Source organism: Papio anubis, chromosome 16 (assembly GCF_008728515.1).
Source record: "Papio anubis isolate 15944 chromosome 16, Panubis1.0, whole genome shotgun sequence".
Lineage (NCBI taxonomy): Eukaryota > Metazoa > Chordata > Mammalia > Primates > Cercopithecidae > Papio > Papio anubis.
Genome location: NC_044991.1, coordinates 4500738 through 4525426, shown reverse-complemented (window position 1 = coordinate 4525426; position 24689 = coordinate 4500738). Strand labels below are relative to the sequence as shown.

Genomic DNA, 24689 nt, shown 5'->3' with positions numbered 1-24689 from the left:
ATGCAGAATGTTTCCATCACCAATCAGCTGTCATGGTGCCTTTTATAGCCAAACCCACTTCTCTCCTACCTTCCCATCCCTTTTTTAATTTTCCAGTCATTAATCTGTTGTCCATTTCTGTCATTTTACGAATGTCACATAGGCCGGGCGAGGTGGCTCACGCCTGTAATCCCAGCACTTTGGGAGGCTGAGGCGGGTGGATCACGACGAGGTCAGGAGATCAAGACCATCCTGGCCAACATGGTGAAACCCTGTCTCTACTAAAAAATGCAAAAAATTAGCTGGGCATGGTGGCGGGTGCCTGTAGTGCCAGCTACTCGGGAGGCTGAGGCAGGAGAATGGCGTGAACCCGGGAGGCGAAAGCCAGAAAAGAGCTGGAAACGCCACTGCACTCCAGCCTGGGTGACAGAGCGAGAGACTCCATCTTAAAACAAACAAACAGGCCGTGGGCGCCGGTGGCTCGCCTGTAATCCCACTTTGGGAGGTCGAGACGGCGATCACGAGGTCAGGAGTTCCAGACCATCCTGGCTAACACGGTGAAACCCCCGCCTCCACTAAAAAATACGCAAAAACTAGCCGGGCGAGGTGGCGGCAGGTTTCGTAGTCCGCTACTCGGGAGGGGCTATGCAGGAGAATGGCTTAAAACCCGGGAGGCAGAGCTTGCAGTGAGCTGAGAGATCCGGCCACTGCACTCCAGCCTGGGCGACAGAGCTGGTGACTGGCTCTCAAAACAAAAACAAACAAAACAACAAACAAAACAAAAAGAATGTCAAGACAATGAATCATATGGCAACCCTGACTCAGGTAATTTCTATGAGATTGATCCAGGCTGTTGCGCATCAGTAGTATTCCTTTCTATTGCTGAGTAATTTCCATGGTGTGGAGGAGCTATGTTTAACTGTTCACCCCATTGAGGACATCTAGCTTGTTTCCAGTTTGAGCTACTGTGAATCAAGCTTGTGAACATTTGTTTACAGGTTTCTTGGTTTCTGGTTTGTTTTAAATATTCTAGCCAGGCGCGGTGGCTCACGCCTGTAATCCTGCACACTTTGAAGAAGGCTGAGGCAGGAGGATTGTTTGAGCTCGTAGTTTTAGGACCAGCCTGGGTAACAAAGCCAGACCTGACTCTACAACAAAAATAAAAATTGGCCCCACACGGTGATGTGCTCTGTAATCCCAGGTACTTGAGAGGGTTGAGGTAGGGAGGTCTGCTTGATCCTAGGAGGCAGAGGTTGCAAGCAGGTGAGATTGTGCCACTGTCTCCAGCCTGGGCAACAGAGCAAGACCCCTGGCCATTCATAGACAGGTAGGTGGGATGGATGGACGGATGGACAGACGGATAGATTCATTGGATTGACAGATAGATAGATAGATAGATAGATAGATGTATTAGATAGATAGATAGATAGAATGTAAAATTACAGGGTCACCAGTGGCTCATGCCTATAATCTCAGTGACTTTGGGAGGCCAAGGCAGGTGGATCACTGGAAGTCAGCAATTTGAGACTAGCTCAGCCAACGTGGCAAAACCCCTGCCTCTACTAAAATACAAGAATTAGCCAAGCATGTTGGCATGCACTCTGCAATCCCAGCTACCTGGTTGAGGCAGAGTATCTCTCTGAACCCAGGAGGTGGAGGCTACAATGAGCCAAGATCATGCCACTGCACTCCAGCCTGGGCCACAGAGTGAGACTCCATCTCGAAAAAAAGAAGGGAAGGGAAAGAAAGGAAAGAAGGAAGGAAGGAAGGAAGGAGGGAAGGAAGAAAAGAAAAGAAAAGAAAAGAAAGAAAGAAAGAGAAAGAAAAGAAAGAAAAGAAAGCAGGAAGAGATATGTAGATTGTATACCATATGACATTGATTTACAATGTATGTTATAGCTTTTGGTAAACTCACAAGACTGTGTAACCAAAACCATCACTGCAACTTAGATGTCCTCCAATGGATGCAAACATATTCATTGCCCTCTGAAAGAAACCCCAGAGCTACTAGTAATCACTGCCTGTTCCTTCCACCCTCCTCCCTTCCCCATCTAGCCTCCTAGACAACCACTCATCTATTTCTCTATCTCTACAATTTGTTTCATGTTCCGACATTTCATATAATGGACACACAATATGTAGTCTTTTGTGACTACCTTTTTTCATTTTGCATAATATTTCACATGGGTCATCCATGTTGTAGCATGTATCAGTACTTTATTTCTTTTTTATTGCCAAAATATTCTAATAAGTGGATATAACACATATTATTTATCCACACTTTTAGTTGTGGACATCTGTGTTTTAACTTTCTGGTTATTACTTAAGAATGCTTCTTATGAACATTCACATACAAGTTTTGTGGGCATGTATGTTTTCATTTCTCTCTCTCTCTCTCTTCTTTTCTTCTGAGACAGGGCCCCTATTCTGTCACTCCATGGAGTGGCACGCATCTCAGCTCACTGCAACCTCCACCTCCCAGGTTTGGTGATTCTCCTGCCTTAGCCTCCCAATAGCTGGGATTACAGACACATGCCACCATGCCCAGCTAATTTTTGTCTTTTAGTAGAATAAGGTTTCACCATGTTGACCGAAACAGTCACCGAGATTTCCTGACCTCAAGTGATCCACCGCCTCAGACTCCCAAAGTGCTGGGATTATAGGCGTGAGCCACTACACCCGGCCTGTTTCATTTTCTTTAGGAGTGGAATTATGGGTCATATAGTGAATCTGTGTTCCCAACTTCTTGAGGACTGCCAGACTGTTCCAAAGCTATGCCATTTCCCACTGGCAACATATGAAGGTTCTAATTTCTCCACATCTCTGTCAGCCACTTGTTATTGTCTGTCTTTTTAATTAGTTAATTAATTAATTTATTTTGAGATGGAGTCTGAATTATAGCAGCCATTCCAGTGGGTGTGAAGTGAGTGTTTCATTCTGGTTTTGATTTGCATTCCCTAATGACCAGTGACACTCGGCTCCTTTTCATGTAGTTATTGGCCATTTGTATATCTTCTTTAGAAAATGTCTATTCAAATCCTTAGTCCATTTTAGAAATTGAGATAGTTATATTTTTTTATTGTTGAGTTTAAGAGTTCTTTATACATTCTGATACAAGTCTCTTATCAGAGATATGATTTGTAAATATTTTCTCCTTTTTTTTTTTTTTCTTTGACATGGAGTCTTGCTCTATGCGCCCAGGCTGGAGTGCAATGGCACAACCTCAGCTCACTGCAACCTCCAGCTCCCTGGTTCCAGCTGATTCTCGCGGCCTCCCAGCCTCCTGAGTAGCTGGCACTACAGGGACATGCCACCATGCCCGGCTACTGTTTTGTATTTTTTAGTAGAGGCGGGGTTTCACCCTGTTGGTCAGGCTGATCTCGAACTCCTGACCTTGTGATCCACCAGCCTCAGCCTCCCAAAGTGGGATTACAGGCATGAGCCACCGCGCAGCCTTTTTTCTCCCATTTTTGCGGTTTGTCTTTTTCTTTCTTTTTTTTTTTTTTTTTTTTTTTTTTTTGAGAGGAGTCGCTGTGTCGCCCAGGCTGGAGTGCGGTGGTAGCGATCTCGGCTCACTGCAAGCTCCGCCTCCTGGGTTCCGCGTAATTCTCCGCCTCAGCCTCCGGTAGCTGGGACTTCTGGGCGCCGCCACCTCGCCCGGCTATTTTTTGTATTTTTAGTAGAGCGGGGGTTTCACCACCATGTTAGCCAGGATGGTCGATCTCGACCTCGTGATCCACCAGCCTCGGCCTCCCAAAGTGCTGGGATTACAGGCGGGCCACCCTTGACCTTCCACTTTCTTAATGGTAGTGTTTGTGGCACAAAGCTTTAAATTTTGAGTCAATTTATTTGCGCAGCTTTATTTGTTATCTGTTCTTTTTGGTGTATGCTCACAAGTTTTTGTGTGAACATAAGTTTCATTTCACTTTCGGATAACTGCCCAAGAGTGTACTTGCTGGATCATATGAGTAGTTTCATGTTTAGTTTTATTTTTTAAAAACTGCCAAACTTTCTAGAGTGGCTGTACTATTTACATTCCACCAGGAATGTATGAGTGGCTTCCTGTTTGTCTATGTCCTTTCCAGCATTTGGTGTTATCACTATTCTTTATTTTAGCCATTTGATAGGTGTGCAGTGATATCTCGCCATTGGTTCCTGGTTGCCTTTCCCCAGTGGCTTATGGTGTTAAATATCTTTTCATGTACTTATTTGTTGCGTTTGTGTATCCTGCATTGAGCAAAATGTCTTCCGTCTTTTGCTCATTTTTCTAGTGGATTGTTTGGGGTTTTATTGTTCAGTTTTGAAAATGTTTACATATACAGATACTGTCCTTTGTCAGATATTTAGGTCCATGATCCATTTTAGAATTAATTCTTTTTAAGATGTAAGACTGGCGGTGGCTCAAGCCTGTAATCCCAGCACTTTGGGAGGCGAGGCAGGGATCTGAGGTCAGGAGGTCGAGACCATCCTGTAGCTATCTGGTGAAACCCCGTCTCTACTAAAAAAATACAAAAAACTAGCCCGAGAGGCGAAGTGGCGGGTGCCTGTAGTCCCAGCTACTTGGGAGGCTGAGGCAGGAGAATGGCGTGGGCGGAGGAGGAGCTTGCAGTGAGCTGTCCGGCCACTGCACTCCAGCCTGGGTGACAGAGCAAGACTCCGTCTCAAAAAAGATGCAAAACTTAGTTTGAAGTTCTTCTCCTGCTACTAATGGATATCCAGTTGCTCCAGCAGTTTTGAAAGGTTATCATTCATACGAAATTTTGCACCTCTGTCAAAATCAGTTGGGCCCTATTTGTGTTGATCTATTTCAGGGTTTATAGTCTGTTCCATTGATGTCATGTCTATTCCTTCACCAGTACCACACTGTCTTTATTACTGAGTAGGTCTGACTATTAAGTAGAGTGGTTTCTCCACTTTGCTCTTCTTTGCTGATTGTTTAGCCCTTATAGGGCTTGTGCCATCTTTTCTGTGTAAATTTAGGGTAAGCTTATCTCTATATCTATAAAAACTGTTACTGGCATTTTTGATAGAATTACACTAAACCTACAGATCAACTTGAGAGAATTAGCGTCTTTGTATGTTGGAGTCTTTCAGTCCATGAGCATGGTAGTTTTCTTTTTGATTTTTTTTTTTTTTTTTAATTTGAGGCAGGATCTCACTCCCTCACCCAGGCTGGAGTACAGTGGGCCATGGTCGTGGCTCCTGCAATATATGACCTCTTGGGCTGGAAGTAACCCTCCTAGCGTCAATTCCTGGTAACTGGAGCTAGGTACACTCTACCACACCTGGCTAATTTTTCCTATTTATTTATTTTTGTAGAGATGGGGTCTGCGTTTGTTTGCCCAAGCTGGTCTTAAACTCATGGCCTTAAAGGGATCCTCCCAAAGTGCTGGGATTATAGGCATGAGCCATCACACCCAGCTTTCTTTGATTTTTCCATCAGCATTTGTAATTTCAGTATACAGATCCTATATATGTTTTTGTTAAGGTGGCAATGCCTAAGTATTTCATTTTTCTTTGGAGTATTTCACAAATGACATTGTTGTTTTTAACTTTTATGTCTGCATGTTTGTTGTTAGTAGACAGAAATGCAATTTATTTTTGCATGCTGATCTTACAGTCTTGCTGTATTCATTTCTTAGTTCAAGAGGGGTTTTTGTGATTTCTAAGGATTTTCATGTGTCATTGCCAGTGGGACTTTCATTTCTTTCTTCTTATCGATGTGCCTTTTATTCCTGCCTTATTACAGTACTTAGGGCTTCCATCACTATGTTGAGGAAGAGTGGTGAAAGTGAATGTCTGTGCCATGCAGATGTTAGTGGAAAACATTCAGTCTTTCTTTTTGGGCTGGCAGGGATCGTTAGCTGTAGGTTTTGCAGATGTTCTTTTTTCTAGTTGAGGAAAGCTTTTCCAAACATGTTGAGAGTTTTATCATGAGTGGGTATTATAGTTTGTCAAATACCTTTTTCTGTGTCAATGAGTATGATCAAATGATTTTTCTTCTATAACCTGTTGACATGGTGGATTACATTGATTGATTTTCCAATGTTAAAGTAGCCTATACCTGGAATGAGTCTTAGTTGGTCATGGTAAATAATTCTTTTTTATACATTGTTGGATTTGATTTGTTCATATTTTTATTTGAATACTTTCATGTCTAAGTTCTTGAGAGCAAGGAGTGGTCTGTGGGTTTCTCTATTTTCTATTGGCTTTGTCGAATTTTGTTGTCAGAGTAATATTAGTTTCATGAAAATAAATTGGGAAGTATTTCCTCCTCTTCCACTTTCTTTGGAAGAGATTATATATACAACTGGTGTGGTGGTATTTTCTTCTTTATGTGTTTGGGTAGAATTCTTCCGTCTGGACCTGGGAATTTATTTTTTTTAGAATTTTTAAAATCACAGATTCAACTTTTAAATGGTTATAAAGCTATTAAAACTATTTTATCTTGGTTAGAATTAGATTAGTTAGTAGCTTTTGAGTAATTGATCTATTTCTTATTTTGTAGAATTCACTAGCTCAAATTTGTTTGTATAGTTTCTTATACTGATTGCAGGATCTGTAGTAATATCCTGTTTCATTCTTCTTGATGTTGTTGATTTATGTCTTGTCTGTTTTTTTTATTTTTTATCCAGTTTTGCTGCAGTTTTATCAATTTTAATTTTTTTTTTTTTCAAAACCAGCTTTTAGTTTCATTTATTCTCTGGGATTGTTCTCTCGATTTCCATTTCATTGATTGTTCTTCTTTATTATTTCCTTCCTTCTGTTTGCTTTGGTCTATTTGCTATTATTTTTCTAGTTTCTTGATGTAGAATTTAGATTATTGTTTTTTGAGATTGTTCATCTTCTCTCTTACAAACATTTAGTATGCAATTTCTCCTCACGATTTTCTCTTGCCATCCCATATATTGTTGTATGTTGTAGCTTTATTTTCATTCAGTTCTGTTTTTGTTTTGATGTTTTTTGTTTAGGGGTTTTGGTGTTTTTTTTTTTTTTTTTGAGACAGTCTGGCTGTGTCACCCAGGCTGAGATTCTGCTTGGTAGCGATCTCAACTCACTGCAATGTCTGCCTCCTGGGTTTAAACAATCCTCCTGTCTCAGCCTCCCAGGTAACTGGGATTACAGGTGTGCACCGCCACGCCTGGTTAATTTTGTATTTTTAGTAGAGGCGGGAGTTTCACCATGTTAGCCAGGCTGGTCTCAAACTCCTGATCTCCAGGTGATCCACCAGCCTCAGCCTCCCAAAGTACTTGGATTACAGGTGTGAGCTACCATTGCCAGCCCAGTTCATGTATTTAAATTTTCCTTGGACTTCTCTTTTTTTTTTTTTTTTTTGAGCCAGTCATCTGTAGCCAGGCTGGAGTGCGGTGGCGGGATCTCAGCTCACTGCAAGCTCCATGCCTCGGGTTTCACAGCTATTCTCCTGCCTCAGCCTCGAGTAGCTGGGACTACAGGCCAGCCACCACGCCCGGCTAGTTTTTGTATTTTTAGTAGAGGCGGGTTTCACGTGTTAGTCAGGATGGTCTTGATCTTCTGACAGCGTCACTTCGTCTCAATATCCCCAAAGTGCTGGGTTACAGGCTTGAGCCACCAGACTTCCTCTTGACCCATAGTTATTTAGAAGTGTATTGTTGAATTTTAAAACATTTAGAGATGGTCCTATTATTTTCTGTTATTATCATTTTAAGTTCATTGTTATTGAACTATATACCTCTGTATGGCTAATTCTTTTAAATTAGAAAATTATTTTGTTGTTGAGGTTTGTTTAATGGCCAAAGGCATTGGTCTGTCTAGGTGAATGTTCCATGGGCTTTTTAGGGAAAAAAGTATATTCTGGTTGTTGAGTGGTGTCTTAGTCCATTCAAGCTGCTACAACAAAATACCATAAACTGGGTGATTTATAAACAACAGAAATTTCTCTCAGTTCTGGAACTGGGAGGTTCAAGACAAAGTGCCAGCAGGTCCAGTGTCAGGTGAGGACTTTGCTTCCTGCTTCATAGATAAGAGTACATACACATTTAGGACCATCATGTCTTCCTAGTGGATGAATTCTGTTATCATTAGGTGATCCTTTTAACACTTTTAAAATAATCTGTTTAGTAGCCTATTAGAGTTCTTCCTTTACTATTTTAGTGAGCATTAATTAATCCTAACATTATATCTATGTCAGGACTGATGGTAATATTTTGTGTAAGAAAATTTGATAGTATTGGAGGCTGAGGTAGAATAATTGCTTGAACCGGGAGGCAGAAGTTGCAGTGAGCGAGATCATGCCACTGCAGTCCAGCCTGGACAACAGAACAAAGATCCACCTCAAAAAAAAAAAAAAAAAAAGTATCATATCCTCCAAGATTCAAAGTGAACTTCAAACAGTCTTTTTTTTTTTTGTTTTGTTTTTTTTGAGGCGGAGTCTTGCTCTGTCGCCCAGGCTGGAGTGCAGTGGCCCTTGATCTCGGCTCACTGCAAGCTCCGCCTCCTGGGTTCACAGCCATTCTCCTGCCTCAGCCTCCCGAGGAGCTGGGACTACCAGCCACCACCTCGCCCGGCTAGTTTTTTGTATTTTTTGAGGCCGGGGTTTCACCGTGTTAGCCAGGATGGTCTCGATCTCTAACCTTGTGATCCATCGCCTCGGCCCCTCCCAAAGTGCTGGGATTACAGGCTTGAGCCACCGCGCCTGGCACAAACAGTCTTATATAGTCTTAGTTTTGGAATGCATCCCAGTATTGAGTTGCAGCAGGGATCTGAGTTTTTGTGAAGAGAGAGCAGCGTATCAGAATCTTGGGCATAAACTAAGGAGCCATATCAGAACCTCAGGTGTACACCAATGAGATAGATCAGAACCTTAGGCATGTACCTGGTGAGACAGGTCAGAACCTCAGGTGTGTACCCAGTGAGACAGATGAGAACCTCAGGTATGTAACCAGTGAGGTATATCAGAATCTCGGGTATTTACCCAAAGAGGTGTAGCAGAGTCTCAGGTACATACTCAAGAAGGCATATTAGGGCTTCAAGTATCTAGCTAAGGATTTATATCAGGATCTCAGGTTTATACCCAGGGAGGTATAGCAGAATTTTGGGTATAGATCTAAGGAGATCTATCACAGTCTAGGGCATATAGCCAAGGAGCTGTATCAGAACCTCAGGCACATACCCAAAGAGGCATTTTAGGACTCGTAAGGAGGTGGTAGATTTCAAAAGTATAGTCTAACAGTTCATCTGCTTTGAAATTTAAAACAATATTAAAGGAAAACATGAAATATTTCTATCTGTCAGAAGGTGACATGAGTTTTAAACGATTAAGAAATATACTGTCTGTGGCCTTGTAACCAATTTATTATGCCTATAGAAATTACAGACTCCCTTGTCCAGGATAGAATAACAGGCACTGACTTACCTTCTCATCTGAGACAACCAAACCTCCATACAAATACATGAAACAGTGTTCTTCAAGATGCTGGATATCAGGCAGTGAAGGGCACTGATGGTTGTAAGACAAACAAGGTGAGAGGTGTGGCTTGAGAGCGTTTCCAGACTGCAGTGCAGGGAGAGGGGAAACTGAGGCAGATCTTGGCAGACTTCCTCAGTTGACAAAATAGAGCTGAGAGTCCAGGGAGACTATGGTGTGTAGATTATCCAAGGCAAAGTATTAGAGGTGCAAGCCATATACAGAGGGACTCCAGAGATCTACCAAAGTACTGCTTGGTGCATGCATGTGAGCAAAACTACTTGAGGCCAGGAAAAGAAGCATCTGAGAGGATTAGAAGGAACAGTGCCCAGCACTTGTGCCAGCCAAGAAGGGTGCCTGGTGCTCATACAGAGCCAGGAACAGTGCAGGAATTTGTTTGTTAGGAGAGGAAGGTATATCAGAATCTTGGGCATAAACACAAGAAGCCATATCAGAATATCAGGTATGTACCAATGAGATAGATCAGAAGCTTGGGTGTATACACAGTGAGATAGATCAGAATCTCAGATGTATATACAGTGAGATAGATCGGAATTTCAGGTATGTACCTAATGAGTCCTTGAGCATGATGCTGGCATCTGGTTAGGGCCTTCCTGCTGGATCGTGACGTGAAGCAAGGCAAAGAGCCTGTCAGCTCAGGGCTGTCTTCCTCTTCTTATAAAGTCACCAGTCCTATCATGGGAACCGCACCCTGATAATCTTATAATCCTCCCAAAGGCTACCTTCAAATGCTGTCAACATGTGAATTTGGAAACTAAGTTTCCAGCACATGAAATTTGGGGGACACATTCAAAGTACAGCATATATTACACATAACCAGTAGGGTTCATCCCAGGAAATGCCAAATGACTTGATAATAAAAAATTAATGCAACTCACCATGTTAACAGGATGAAAAAGAAAAACCATATGATCATCTTAGTAGATGCAGAAAAAGCATTTGATTAAATCCCACATTCATTTTTTTTTTTTTTTTGAGACGGAGTCTCGCTCTGTTGCCCAGGCTGGAGTGCAGCAGCTTGATCTCGGCTCACTACAAGCTCTGCCTTCCAGATTCACGCCATTCTCCTGCCTCAGCCTCCTGAGTAGCTGGGACTACAGGTGCCCGCCACCACACCCGGATAATTTTCTTTGTATTTTTTTCAGTAGAGTCAGGGTTTCACCATGTTAGCCAGGACGGTCTCAATCTCCTGACCTCGTGATCTGCCCATCTCGGCCTCCCAAAGTGCTGGGATTATAGGAATGAGCCACTGCGCCCGGCCACCCCACATTCATTTCTTACTTAAGAAAACAACTGGATTTTGACAGAGGTACAAAGGCAATTTGGTAGAGAAAGGACAGTCTTTTCAATAAATAGTGCTGGTGCAATTGGTTAGCCATGTGCCCCAAATGAACTTAGACCCATGCCTCATGTCTTACACAAAAATTAACTCAAAATAGATCAGAGATCTAAAGGTAAAACGTAAAATTATAAAACTTCTAGAAGAAAACACAGGAGAAAAATCTTTGTGACCTTGGGTTAGGCAAAGATTTCATAGATATGACACCAAGAACACAATCTATGTATAAAGAAAAAAATCAATAAATTGAACTTCATCAAAATGAAACTTTTACTGTTTAAAAGACAGTTTTAGGAGAATGAAAACACAAGTTACACATTGGGAAGAAATATTCAACAAGTATTTGCCTGAAAAAGGTATTGTAGCTGGAAGACAGAAAGAAGTCTCAAAACTCACCTGAAAGAAAATAACCCAGTTTAAAAAATGGGCAAGAGATCTGAACAAACACATCATCAAAGAAGATAGATGAATAGCAAATAAGCATGTGAAAAATTCTCAATGTTATCAGTCATCAGGGCAATGCAGATGAAACCTGCAGTCCCCATGCTAATGTTCTACAACTTACACAGTGGTGGTATGATACCACTATATGCCCATGTGAATGGCCAAAATTAGAAAGGTTGACCATACCAAACATTAGCCATGATGTGCAGGAACTAGAACTCTCATCCCTGCTGATAGGAAGGTAAAATGATACAAACACATTGAAAAACAGGTTGGCAGTTTGTTTGTTTGTTTGTTTGTTTCTTTCTTTCTTTCTTTCTTTCCTTCTCTCCTTCTCTTTCTTTCTTTCTTTCTTTCCTTCTTTCCTTCTCTTTCTTTCTTTCTTTTCTTCTCCTTCCTTCCTTCCCTCTCTCCCTCCCTCCCTCCCTCCCTCCCTCCTTCCTTCCTTCCTTCCTTCCGTCACGATCTCAGCTCACTGCAACCTCTGCCTCCCAGTGAAGTAGAAAAATGATAATAAAGGTAACAATAGCATTAATAATAATAGAAATAATGATAGTTTCTTTAATAAGAATGCTGTTTAGGCTCAGACTGAAAGGCTTTAAGTAACCACCCCCGACTGAAGTTAGAGTTAAGAAAGAATATTAATTTTCCTTGTGTGAAACATTAACCTTATCTAACCTCCACATATTTTGTAAATTCTGTAAATTCCTGTTTTTCCCACACAGCTGCAAGTTCACAAGGCAGGTAAGCTTAAGCTGCAAAACATGTTTTTCTTAAGATGTAAGGCATGTCAGAAGAATATCACAAGATGGTAATGGCCTTTATTCTCACTTCTGTATGCTTGCTTCCTGCCTCACATATTTACCACCTCAAGATGCATAAAAGGCACTTGCCTTCTTTGTTTGGTGCTGAGATTTTCTGGATGCAAGTCCACTGAGCCAGTGTACACCTTAACTAAATCCTCCTGAACCCCATCGATCATTCCAGTTCTCTGATTTCCCACTACATTTTCTGGGGGCTCGTCCAGGATTGGAGATGGCAGATTTTCTGTCTGCCTTGCCTGTGGGACTGGAGCCCCAGGTCGAGGGAGGCCTGGGACCCTTGGTACCAACAGGAGGACTTCAGCCCGGAAAGGAGATCGGCTTTCCTGCGTCCTGGTGTCTTTCCCAGACAGTGCAATGGAACCTATAATGGGGTTGCAGGATGGTTCCAGCAGGGGCTGGGGATGGCGAGACTAGCTCACCAATTTGGATGACAGGGTTTCACCATGTTGCCTAGACCCAGAGGGGCTGGGGACAGTGACAGTAGCTCACCGATTCGGATGAAACTTACACCTTAGCCAATGCAGGATGTGAGAATGACTTGCTAAGTTGGTCAGGAAAGAAACCAAAAGTGGCAAGAGTGGCTTGCTGCCTTGACTAAGGATTGGGAACTGGGAGCAGGGAGGTGTGTGAAAGAGTGTGAAAGAGATGGTTCTGGGAGGGACCAATACGGGGCGTGACATAGGGAGACAGATCTCTTAGCATGGACTGTGTGCTCTGAGGCAAGTGTGGGATTGACCAGAACTAGGGCATTGCATATGGCTGACAGGAGCTGCCCCATGGCTGCAGCAGGCTGTGGCGGGAATAAGGTACTCTCCTAGCTAAGCAGCACCTGAAACTCCCGTAATAGGACCCAGTCTGGTCAGTCTGGAACGAAAGTGAGAGTGAGTGTGCATCACAAAGGGCGGGATGGGAGGAAAAGCATAGAAACTGGAGTGCATGTTAAAGAATTTTAAGAAAGGTTTTGCTGGGGATGATGGAATTAAGTTGTCCCCCCAAAGATTGAGGATTCTGTGTGAAGTGGAATGGCCTTCTTTTAATGTTGGGTGGCCGGCCAGCGGGACAATAGATAGGGAAATGATTGGCCATGTATTTAGGGTAGTGACCACAGTTGGAGGACAGCCTGGGCATCCAGATCAGTTCCTATACATCAGTTCCTGGATGATCGCAGTCCAAACATGCCCCAAATGGTTCCAGCCTTGTCTGGCAACTTACTGTAAGACTCCAGTGACTCAAGCCGAACCTAAGGCAGTTAGAGGGCCCCCTTCACCAGACACCTCAGGTGGAAAGAAAAAGCCACAGGAAAATTAGGAAAAGCCTGTTCTACTTCACCGGGATCAAGTGATTCTCCTGCCTCAGCCTCCTGAGTAGCTGGGACTACAAGTGTGTACCACCACACCTGGCTAATTTTTTTTTTTAACTTTTAGTAGAGATGGGGTTTTGCCACGTTGGCCAGGCTGGTCTCGAACTCCTGACCTCAGATGATCCACCCACCTCAGCCTCCCAAAGTGCTGGGATTCCAGGCGTGAACCACCATGCCCAGCAGGCAGTTTCTTATAAAGTTAAACAAACGCCTACTGTGAGATCTGGCAATCCCACTCCTAAGTATTTGGCCAAGAAAAAAGAAAGCATATATTCCATACAGAACCTAGTCCTGAATGTCTATAACTGCTTTATTTATAATAGCCCAGACTGGGAAACAATTCAGATGCCATTAATAGGTGAATACATTCTCAAACTGTGGTTATCTATACAATGGAGTATTACTTTGCAATAAAAAGGAATGACCTATGAATACCTATAACAACATGGATGAATGCTGAAATAATTGTGAAAAGTGAAAGAAGCCAGGATAAACAAGTATAATACATACTGCTTGATTCTATTTATATAAAACTATTTATATATACAAACTATTCTATTTATATACAAACTAATCTGTAATGACAGGAAGCAGACCACTGACAGTGGGCATGGAGGGGCAAGAGGGAGAGATTAGATGGGCACAGGAGCACTTTGAGGATGACGGGTCTGTGTACTGTCTTGGCTATGATGATGGTTTCACAGGTTTATACATATGGCCAAAAAAAATCAAATTTGTACACTTTAAATATGTACGGATTATTGTATGCTAGTTACATGTCCATAAAGCTGTTTCTTTTGTTGTTTTATTTTTATTTTCTTTTTTGAGACAGAGTCTCGCTCTGTCGTCCAGGCTGGAGTGCAGTGGCGCAATCTCAGCTCACTGCAACCTCTGCCTCCTGGGTTCAAGTGATTCTCGTGCCTCAGCCTACCGAGTAGCTGAGACTACAGGCATACGCCACCATGCCCAGCTAATTTTTGTATTTTTAGTAAAGACGGGATTTTGCCATGATGGCCAGGCTGATCTCGAACTCCTGACCTCAGGTGATCCACCCACCTTGGCCTCCCAAAGTGTTGGGATTACAGGCATGAGCCACTGCACTGGGCCCATAAAGCTGTTTTTTAAATGAAAAAAAGTTGGCTTGGAATAAGCACTAGAACTGGGGCCTTGGCTCTGAGATCCTCATCTGAGGATCCAGACTCTGGTGCCCCAATGTGGCGATGCTTACAGAAATGACTCCATCTGCTAAATGAGTAGACAGGTAATTCTCCACTGAACACACACTTGTTTAGCAGCATGAGCAGCAAGAGTTCAGGAAATCCTCATATTTCAATTTGTCATTAGTTTAAACTTGTAGTCTTTGCTTTAAAAACACATTAGAATAATACTACATTTTCCCTCATCTCTAAACTTTACTAAAGACTCCAACAGAGAGTTATATTCACTGAGAGGAGCATCTACTCAACACAGATAAACTGGGAAGGAAAAACAACAACTTGTGGGTAATTCAGAATCTGGATTATCGTGTCAGGCGCAATGGTTCATGCCTGTGGTCCCAGCACTTTGGGGGGCCAAGGAGGGCAGATCACTTGAGTTCAGGAGTTTGAGACCAGCCTGGGCAACACAGTGAAACCCTGTCTATACAAAAAATAGAAAAATTAGCTGGGTGTGGTAGTGTGTGCCTGTGGTCCCAGTTACCCAGGAGGCTGAGGTGGGAGGATCACCTGAGCCTGGGAGGTCAATATTGCATTGAGCTGAGATTGCACCACGGCCCTCCAGCCTGAGTGAAAGAGTGAAACCCTGTCTCAAAAAAAAAAAGCCAAATTATCAAATGTCTAGATCATTGATGGTTGGATGTAAAGTTGAGAAACGTTCACACTGGGAGATGACACACAGTAAACCACACAGAGGATTATAACGTGGTAGTTAGAAGCAGAAACTAGAGGCTTGCTGCCTGAGGTCAAAACCTGGTTCCGGTGGTTCTGTGCCCCAGGGCATGTTGTGGTAACCTGTCTGTGCTTCAGTTTTCTCATCTGTAAAGTAAACATAATGGTAATGCCTGCCTCATGGGGTTGCTGTTACCAGGAAGTGAGTTAATGCGCATTAGGTGCTTATTTATGACAGTTCCTGGCATATGATAAGGGCTCAAAAAGTGTTAGCTGGCACCACTATCATTATCAATATCTCTAATTTATTGCAGGGTTGGATCTGAAAAATGGCTGATGATGATTTGATGATGACTTCCTCGTTATAAACCAATACTATTGCAGTGCAAATTAAATACAAGCAACCTGTAACACACCACTGCAAGTTGGATGTCTAGAAAAGGTGCCATGAGTTACCTTCTAAAACATCATAAGAAACCATGTTCACCAATAATTACCACAATAGGAGAGAAGTACCGAGTACCATGGGGAGACAGAGTCCAGAATCTCGGAGAGAGACACAGTTACCTTTTAGTTACACTAATGGGGAAAACAGGAGCTTTGCTACCCTTGCACCTGATGGAAGGCCTCTCTGAATATCAGTCTATGGGGTCAGAAGCCAGTTTCCTCTCACATTTAGAAGGTTTCCAACTGTTGTCTTTCACTTCCCATGTTGCTGTTGGGAAATCCAAAAGTATTCTATTCGGCCAGGCACAGTGGCTCTCACCTGTAATCTCAGCAATTTGGGAGGCCGAGGCAGGTGGGTTACCTGAAGTCAGGAGTTCGAGACCAGCCTGGTCAATATGGTGAAACCCCTTCTCTACAAAAAATACAAAAATTAGCCGGGTGTGGTGGTACATGCCTGTAGTCCCAGCTACTGGGGAGGCTGAGGCATGAGAATTGCTTGAACCTGAGAGGCGGAGGTTGCAGTGAGCTGAGATTATGTCACTGTACTCCAGCCTAAGTGACAGCAAGACTCCATCTCAAAAAAAAAAAAAAAAAAAAGTGTTCTATTGGATCCTTTGTGTGCAACATGTTTTTCCCTCTCAGAAAGCTTGTAGGATCTTCTCTTTGTCTCCAGCATCGTCTGGAATTTCCCAGTGAGTGACCATCTGTGTGTGTGTATTCATTCATTCTGTTGAGCCCCTGGTGGGCCCTTGCAACCTGGAAATTCATGCCCATCGTTTCTGAGAAATTATCTTGAATGCATTGGTTGGTGGTTTCCCCTGCTCCGTGTTCTTGCTTCCTGCTCTTTGGAGCTCTTGTTACTTGGATGAGTTTGCCTCCTGGACTGGTCCTCTCTTACTTCTCTTGCTTCTCCCATGTTCCATTTGTTTTTACTCTGCTTTCTGTGAGATCGGGGCCATTATCTTCCAACCCTTCTATTAGGTTTGCAATTGGTTTTGTAATCCCCTAGAAAAGTTCTTGTTCTCTGAATGTCTCTTTTGATAGCATACTGTTCCTTTTTCATGAGTGCAGTATTTCTACATGACTCTCATCAGAACGTGCTAATGTCTTCCATTTCTCGTAACTTTCTAGAGTGAGGACCATTTGAACTTGGAGTGCCCTCATTTTAAAACTCTGTGGTTGACCCTGTTCCCCTCTTTTGTTGCTGCTTTTCACCAGACTGAAGAAGCCGAAGTACGTTCAGAACTTGTCTGCTCTGGCAAAAGACGATACTGTTGGCTTCATCTAAAAACTGAACAAGAAAGCTCAAGGAGAGAGGTTTAAAAATATACCATCTCTGGCCAGGCGCGGTGGCTCACATCTGTAATTCCGGCACTTTGGGAGGCTGAGGCAGGTGGATCACCTGAGGTCAGCAGTTCAAGACCAGCCTAACCAACATGGTAAAACCCCGTCCCTACTAAAAATACAAAAATCAGCCAGGTATGGTGGTGGCTGCCTGTAATGCCAGCTACTTGGGAGGCTGAGGCAGGAGAATCACTTGAACCCAGGAGGCAGAGGTTGCAGTAAGCTGAGATCATGCCACTACACTACAGCCTGGGCAACAAAGTGTGTCTCCGTCTCACAAAAAAAAAAAAAAAAAAAAAAAGTATATCTATCTAGCTCCATCTCTTATCCCTGAAACCATAAAACAAAACTAACCTTCAGCATATAGGACTATTGCAGAAGGGATTATCTTTCTACTTGGTTGGTTCCTCTTGGTCTTGAGGAAATTTTGACTTCCTTGAGTTGGTCCCTAGAAGTTAAAGGGAAAGGGCCTTTTCTCTTTCCTTTAAAACCAATGTGGCATATTTGTTGAGAATTTAGATACCACAGGATTGACAGTGTAGACTTACATTCGTAGACCGGATGCCATCGACCAACCTTGAATAATTTGCAGCACATTGCATCATTTTGTTTTAAGTAATGCGAAGTCCTTGACATGTCCCAGACATTGTGTTGGTTACTTGTGAGGTCTCACATAAGTCTAATTTTCCTCTTCCTCTGCGCTTTCTGGGTCAGCTCAATTTATTCAAGGGTGTATTTGTGTAACACACTTGAATAAGGTGTGGTCCTGCCTTTGTAGATGTTATAGTTTAAGAAGACCAGCCGGACAGGGAGAAGAGCGTGATTCAAGGATGAAGGCGTGGGCTGGGGGCTGGGAGAGCAAGGAGGGAGGAAGGGGCAGCACCATGTGCCCATTACTCTATAGACATCTCGAACCACCTGGCCATGTAGCTGTCATTAACCTAAGTTTACAGTTATTGAAACTGAGGTTCAGCCGGGTGTAGTGGCTCACGCCTGAACCCAGGAGGCGGAGGTTTCAGTGAGCCAAGATCATGCCACTGCACTCCAGGGTAGGCGAGAGAGCAAGACTGTGTCTCAAAAAAAAAAAAAAAAAAAAGAAAGAAAGAAAGAAAGAAAAAAAAAAGAAAAAAGAAAAGAAAGAAACTGAGGTTCAAAGAAATGTACAGTGCTTTCCCCCTTATCCAAGGAGGATACATTCCAAGCCCCCACAGTGGATACCTGAAGCCTCAGATAGTATCAAACCCTATATATGCTATGTTTTTCCCTATATATGCATACCTATGATAAAGTTAATCTATAAATTAGGCACAGTAGGAGGCTAACAACAATGATAATAAAATAGAACAATTATAACATACACTGTAACAAAAGGGTGTCTTCCTCTCTCTCTCTCAGAATATCTTATTGTACTGTACTGGGAGTAACTAAAACCAAGGAAAGTGAAATCATGGATAAGGGATATCTACTGTATATGCTGGAGTTTTCAAGGTCATAGCACTGCCTTCCCCCGAGGTTGGCCTTGCAGCCTCTCTAGGCACTGCTGCTGCTGCTGCTGCTAAGAACCCCTATGAGGTGAATACTGTGAGCATCATCATTGCTTCTCAGAAGAGAAGACCCGGCTTACAGAGGCCAGGCCTCAGGTACCTTAAACACCTGTTTAAAGCTGAACTCATGGCCAGGTGCAGTGGCTCATGCCTGTAATCCCTTCTCTCCAAGCTCAAATCCTACCCTCCTTCTCTTTATATTCCCAATTTCGTGGGTACCACCTCCTCTGCCCAGTGACCCAAGCCAGAGCATACATTCATCCTAGACTCTGTCCCAGGTCCCTGGTCCAGGCAGCTGCCAGTTGTCAGGGTCAGCTCTTCATCTCGCAGTCCTCCTGCCTCTTGTGTCAGTCCCCAGGGCTGTCATCATCTCTTATTGGGACAGTTACAACAGCCCCGTAAGGAGTTTTGCTGCTTCTAATCTTGTTCCCTTTGAGTCTGGATTCCTCCTTGCCATCCAGACAATCCTGATGCAAATCTGATCACATCACACTTCCCCTCAATAGTCTTCCGTGGCTCCTCATTGTTTTAGGATGAAATTGAAACTCCTAAACATGGGGATTAACAACGCACCATGATTGGCACTGCTGGCCTCTCCTACCTCTGCAGACTCACCTCTTGCCACTTCTCCCTTGAGGTGGATCAAAAATGATCACAAGTTCTTTGAGGCTCAAGAGGCCAAACATGGCCAAACCACATCTCTACTAAAAATACAAAAAATTAGCCGGACATGGTGGTGTGTGCCTATAGTCTAGCTACTCAGGAGGCTGAGGCAGGAGAATCACTTGAACCCGGGAGGCGTGAGGTTTCAGTGAGCCGAGATCGCGCCACTGCACTCCAGCAGAGTGAGACTGCATCTAAAAAACAACAACAAAAAGAAAATATTTTCAAAGGACCTTCTGGATCCAAGAACCTCCATGTCCAATAGAGGGGTGCACACGTGGGTGAGACACAGCAGCTGCCCTCCGGGAGCCCACAGCGGAGGGGTCCCTTCAGTCTTCTTTTATTCCAAGCAAGTGGCAAAACTACATTACTCTTAATACAAACCACTTCCTTTTAGCACAGGACACTTCCCAAGCTCTGCAACTGTTGCTCCTGAGGAAGGGAGTAAAACTGATAATCTGTTCCTCCCTATTGTATTCAGAGGGTTTTTTTTTTCCCCTTTTGCTGGCTGTGTTTTCCTGTCCCTATGATGATTATAATTCACTCTGCAAATTGGATCACCTTTCCCACGCAGAACCCCTTTGACTTCTGTTCTAGATATCCATTACATTTTTGTAGTTTTTGGACACACTGTGTGTGCCGCTTTGCCCTCTGGGTGACAAGGCTGTGGCTGCAGAGACAGAGCCGAGGTGAATTCTCATGGACTGTCACCAGGTTACTCCTGGAGTAAGTAATTCCCGAGAGCTCCTTCTGTGCCGATCGTTAGAAATAGATATTGAGGCCAGACGCGGTGGCTCATGCCTGTAAACCCAGCACTTTGGGAGGCTGAGGCGGGCAGATCATGAAGTCAAGAGATCGAGACCATCCTGGCCAACACGGTGAAACCTTGTCTCTACTAAAAATACAAAAATTGGCCGGGCACGATGGCTCACGTCTGTAATCCCAGCACTTTGGGAGGCCAAGGCGAGCGGATCATGAGATCAGGAGATTGAGACCATCCTGGCTAACACGGTGAAACCCCATCTCTACTAAAAAATAGAAAAAATTAGCTGGGCATGGTGGTGGATGCCTGTAGTCCCAGCTACTCAGGAGGCTGAGGCAGAAGAATGGTATGAACTCAAAAGGCAGAGCTTGCAGTGAGCCAAGATCGTGCCACTGCACTCCAGCCTGGGCGACAGAGCGAGACCCCGTCTCAAAAAAAAAAAATTAGCCGGGTGTGGTGGCGCGCGCCAGTAGTCCCAGCTACTCAGGAGGCTGAGGCAGCAGAATCACTTGTACCCATGAAATGGCAACAGAATCACTTGAACCCGAGTGAGCCGAGATCATGCCACTCCACTCCAGCCTGGCAACAGAGCGAGACTCCATCTCAAAAGCAAAAAAAGAGAGAAATAGATATTGAACACCTGCTACATAGCAGGGATTGTGCTAGAAGTATGGATGCAAAGATTAGGCAAATGCATTCCCTTGCCTCACAAAGCATACAGTCTAGTAGGAGAGACAGGCATGTAAAAAGTTTCAACAGCACAGATAATCAGGACTACACCAGAATTGGGCCCAAGATGCTGTGGGAATCTAGAGGTGAAAGGGTTTCATGAAGGAGGAGCTGCTTCTCCCATTTATAACTCATTTTAGCCTAATCTTCCAAACAGTCATGCATCTAAGAGCTGGTGATACAGAAAATACCTTGGTGTTAGTTATGAGTTACTGTTAGAATCCTTCCAGTGTTTGCACCTGTCCTGTGCTCAGGTAACATAAAACAGTGATATAATTTGATGTCTACTTCTTCTTGTATTTGTCTATTTTTAAATGTTCTACAATTTTCATATACTCTGTTTCATAGTTCTCAAAGGAATATTTTGATTGATAAATGTTTAGTTAGTAAGACCTAAAAATAGAATCTCAGTAGTTGGAGCTTATGATGTATACAAGACGCAGCTCTAACATTTAAATTGGAAGGGAAATATCAAAAAGATATCTGCACTCCAATGTTTGTTGCAACACTGTTTACAATAGCTAAGATTTGGAAGCAACCTAAGTGTCCATCACCAGACAAATAGATAAAGAAAATGTGATATATATACACAATGCGGTACTATTCAGCCGTAAAAACGAATGAGATCCTGTCATTTACAACAATATGGGTGGAACTGGAGATCATTATGTTAAGTGAAATAAGCCAGGCACAGAAAGACAAACTTCACGTGTTCTCACTTATTTGTGGGCTCTAAAAATCAAATCGGTTGAACTCAGAGAGAGTAGAAGGTTGGTTACCCAGGGGCTGGAAAGGGTGGTGAGGGGTTAGGGGACAGTGAAGATGGTTAATAGGTATGAAAAACTAGAAAGAATGAATAAGACCCACTAGGTTTTTGTTGTTGTTGTTGTTGTTGTTTTGAGACAGAGTCTCACTCTGTCGCCCAGGTGGGAGCACAGTGGCATGATCTCGGTTCACTGCAACCTCCACCTCCTAGGTTCAAGTGATTCTCCTGCCTCAGCCTCTCGAATAGCTGGGATTATAGGCACGCGCCACCACACCCGGCTAATGTTTGTATTTTTAGTAGAGACCGGGTTTCACCATGTTGACCAGACTGGTCTCGAACTCCTGACCTCAAGTGATCCACCTGCCTTGGCCTCCCAAAGTGTTCAGATTACAGGCATGAGCCACTGCGCCTGGCCACTATTTGATAGCATAATAGGGTGACTATAGTCAATAACAACTTAATTGTATATTTTTGAGACGGAGTCTCGCTCTGTCGCCCAGGCTGGAGTGCAGTGGCCCGATCTCGGCTCACTGCAAGCTCCGCCTCCCGGGTTCACGCCATTCTCCTGCCTCAGCCTCCGGAGTAGCTGGGACTACAGGCGCCCGCCACCACGCCCGGCTAGTTTTTTGTATCTTTTAGTAGAGACGGGGTTTCATCGTGTTAGCCAGGATGGTCTCGATCGCCTGACCTCGTGATCCGCCCGTCTCGGCCTCCCAAAGTGCTGGGATTACAGGCTTGAGCCACCGCGCCCGGCCAATTGTATATTTTTAAATAAAGAGTATAATTGGATTGTTTGTAACTGAAAGGATCAATGCCTGAGGGCACGGCTACCCCATTCCCCATGACGTGCTTAGTTCACATTACATGCCTATACTAAAACATCTCATGTACCCCATACATATATACACCTAGTGTGTACCACAAATATTTAAAATAGTTTTTAAAATAAAAAATAAATTGTAAGGGAAAGAAAATTATGAATTTAGAAATGTAAAAGGTCTCAGGTAAGGAAGGCATGAGAGGATCAGGCAGAACCTTCCATCATTGCTGGGACGAGAAGAGAAGCCCTACCTTTTCCCAACACCCTATCCACTCCACCTGTCCCTCACCTCTCAGCTTATGTGAGACTCTATCTGTGCTATGAAACTGAAGATCTAATTCAGTGCTGTTTGCATTGTCTTGCCTCCTGGACCAGAGTTTGCAGTTGTTGAGAAAAGAGATGGTTGGTTATGTCTTGATCCCCCGCCCCCGCCTCCCCTTGAGCATTTGGGGCACAGGACACAGGAACTGGCCAGCCTGGTTCACTCTTCTAGATGAGCTGGGCAGTGGCGTGTCATGTGGGTAATAGGAAGGGGTGGGGACTTCCCCGGGATATTCTGCTCCTGATCAGAAGCTCCAGTGGTGTCAGGGGAGCATGCTGGGAGGGTGTGCAGGGTGGGGAGGTGCCCGTTTGGCCTCTGCTATCTATCTGGGGAATGCATCCAAAGGCAACTGTTCCTTATCTGCTCTTGTTGGGAGCAAGGAAGGGCCAATTGTTCAATGATCTGTACAAAGCCAGTCCCTCTGGCCAGAGTTGCTTCACTCTATATAGAGATTGTATCTTGGTTAGCTCTTCATTCATGGCAAGACCAGTGTTTCTCTAAATTAATCCCAGGTATTGTTTAAAAGCAACTAAAAATGACGAAATTGTGAAATTTTGAAACTCCCTGAATGTAATGACAAGGAAACTAACATTGTTATATTGGTTGATGCTCCTGGCCAGAAGAGAGAATATTATTTAGCAGGGATAAAAGGGATAGGTCACACGCATTTTCCACCCCAGTGCTGAGAACACGATGGGGGAAAAAGGGAGGTGGCCACAGCCCACACAGTCTCTGCCAAGCTACTTTCTTTTTTTTTTTTTTTTTTTTTTGAGACAGAGTCTTGCTCTGTCACCCAGGCTGGAGTGCAAAAGTGTGATCTCAGCTCATTGCAACCTCCACCTCCCAGGTTCAAGCGATTCTCCTGCCTCAGCCTCCAGAGTAGCTGGGGATTACAGGCACCTGCCACCAAGCGCAGATAATTTGTTTGTATTTTTAGTAGAGATGGAGTTTCACCATGTTGGCCAGGCTGGTTTCGAACTCCTGACCTTAAGTGATCCGCCTGCCTCAGCCTCCCAAAGTGCTGGGATTACAGGTGCGAGCCACCACTCCTGACCCCAGCTCCTTCCTTCCTTCCTTCCTTCCTTCCTTCCTTCCTTCCTTCCTTCCTTCCTTCCTTTCTTCCTTCCTTCCCTCCCTCCCTCCTTCCTTCCCTCCCTTCCTTCTCTCTTTCTCTCTTTCTCTCCTTCCTTCCTTCCTCCCTTCCTCCCTTCCATTCTTCTTTCCTCCTTCTTTCCTTCTTTCTTTTCCTTCTTTTCTTTCTTTCCTTCCTTCTTTCTTTTCTTTTTTCTTTTCTTTTCTCTCTCTCTCTCTCTCTCTTTCTTTCTTTCTTTCTTTCCTTTCTTTCGACAAAGTCTTGTTCTTAACTCCTAGCCTGGAGTGTGACAGCACGATCTTGGCTCACTGTAACCTCCACCTCCTGGGTTCAAGCAATTCTCTTGCCTCAGTCTCCTGAGTAGCTGGGATTACAGGCACCTACCATCACTCCCGGCTAATTTTTGTATTTTTAGTAGAGACGGGGTTTCACCATGTTGGCCAGGCTGGTTTAGAACTCCTGACCTTAAGTGATCTGCCCACCTCAGCCTTCCAAAGTGCTGGGATTACAAGCATGAGCCACCATGCCCAGCCCTAGCTACTTGCTTTCTATTGGAATGAACTTCATGGTTAATAGTCAGTTAGTGACTGCAACTTTTGAACTTTTTGTTCATAGTGAAAAACATTTTAAGTATTGCTTACCCCATTATGTTTCTTGCCATTTGAAAAAAAAATCTCCCTTCAGACAGAATGCAGAATAAAATACGACAGAAAATCTGTACAGATTCACCACCTGATTTAAGTTAATAGGTTATAGAGAAAGAAAGTCTTCTAAACCCTATGAAAGGTTAACAGTTCTCTGTTATTTTTCCCTGTGTGCTATTTGATGATTTCCCTGTGAACTCTGATGATTTATTGCCAGAATTCCAAACATAAGATGTGAATTTCACAAAAGTGGATG

At 43.6% G+C, this 24689-nt stretch overlaps 1 protein-coding gene across 3 annotated transcripts in view; it reads left to right on the top strand.

The window, feature by feature from the left end:
- The window catches only part of PPARA (peroxisome proliferator activated receptor alpha), a 99253-nt gene that overhangs the window by 35165 nt on the left and 39399 nt on the right, over nt 1-24689 (top strand). Inside the window, exon 1 of one of the 3 annotated variants that reach the window (XM_021921668.2) lies at nt 17165-17184. The exons of the other annotated variants lie outside the window; for them this stretch is intronic. Coding sequence (XP_021777360.1) covers nt 17182-17184 — 3 coding nt within the window. The 5' untranslated portion in view covers nt 17165-17181. Of the gene's footprint in view, nt 1-17164; nt 17185-24689 lie in introns of those variants that run through there. 3 annotated transcript variants of the gene reach the window in all.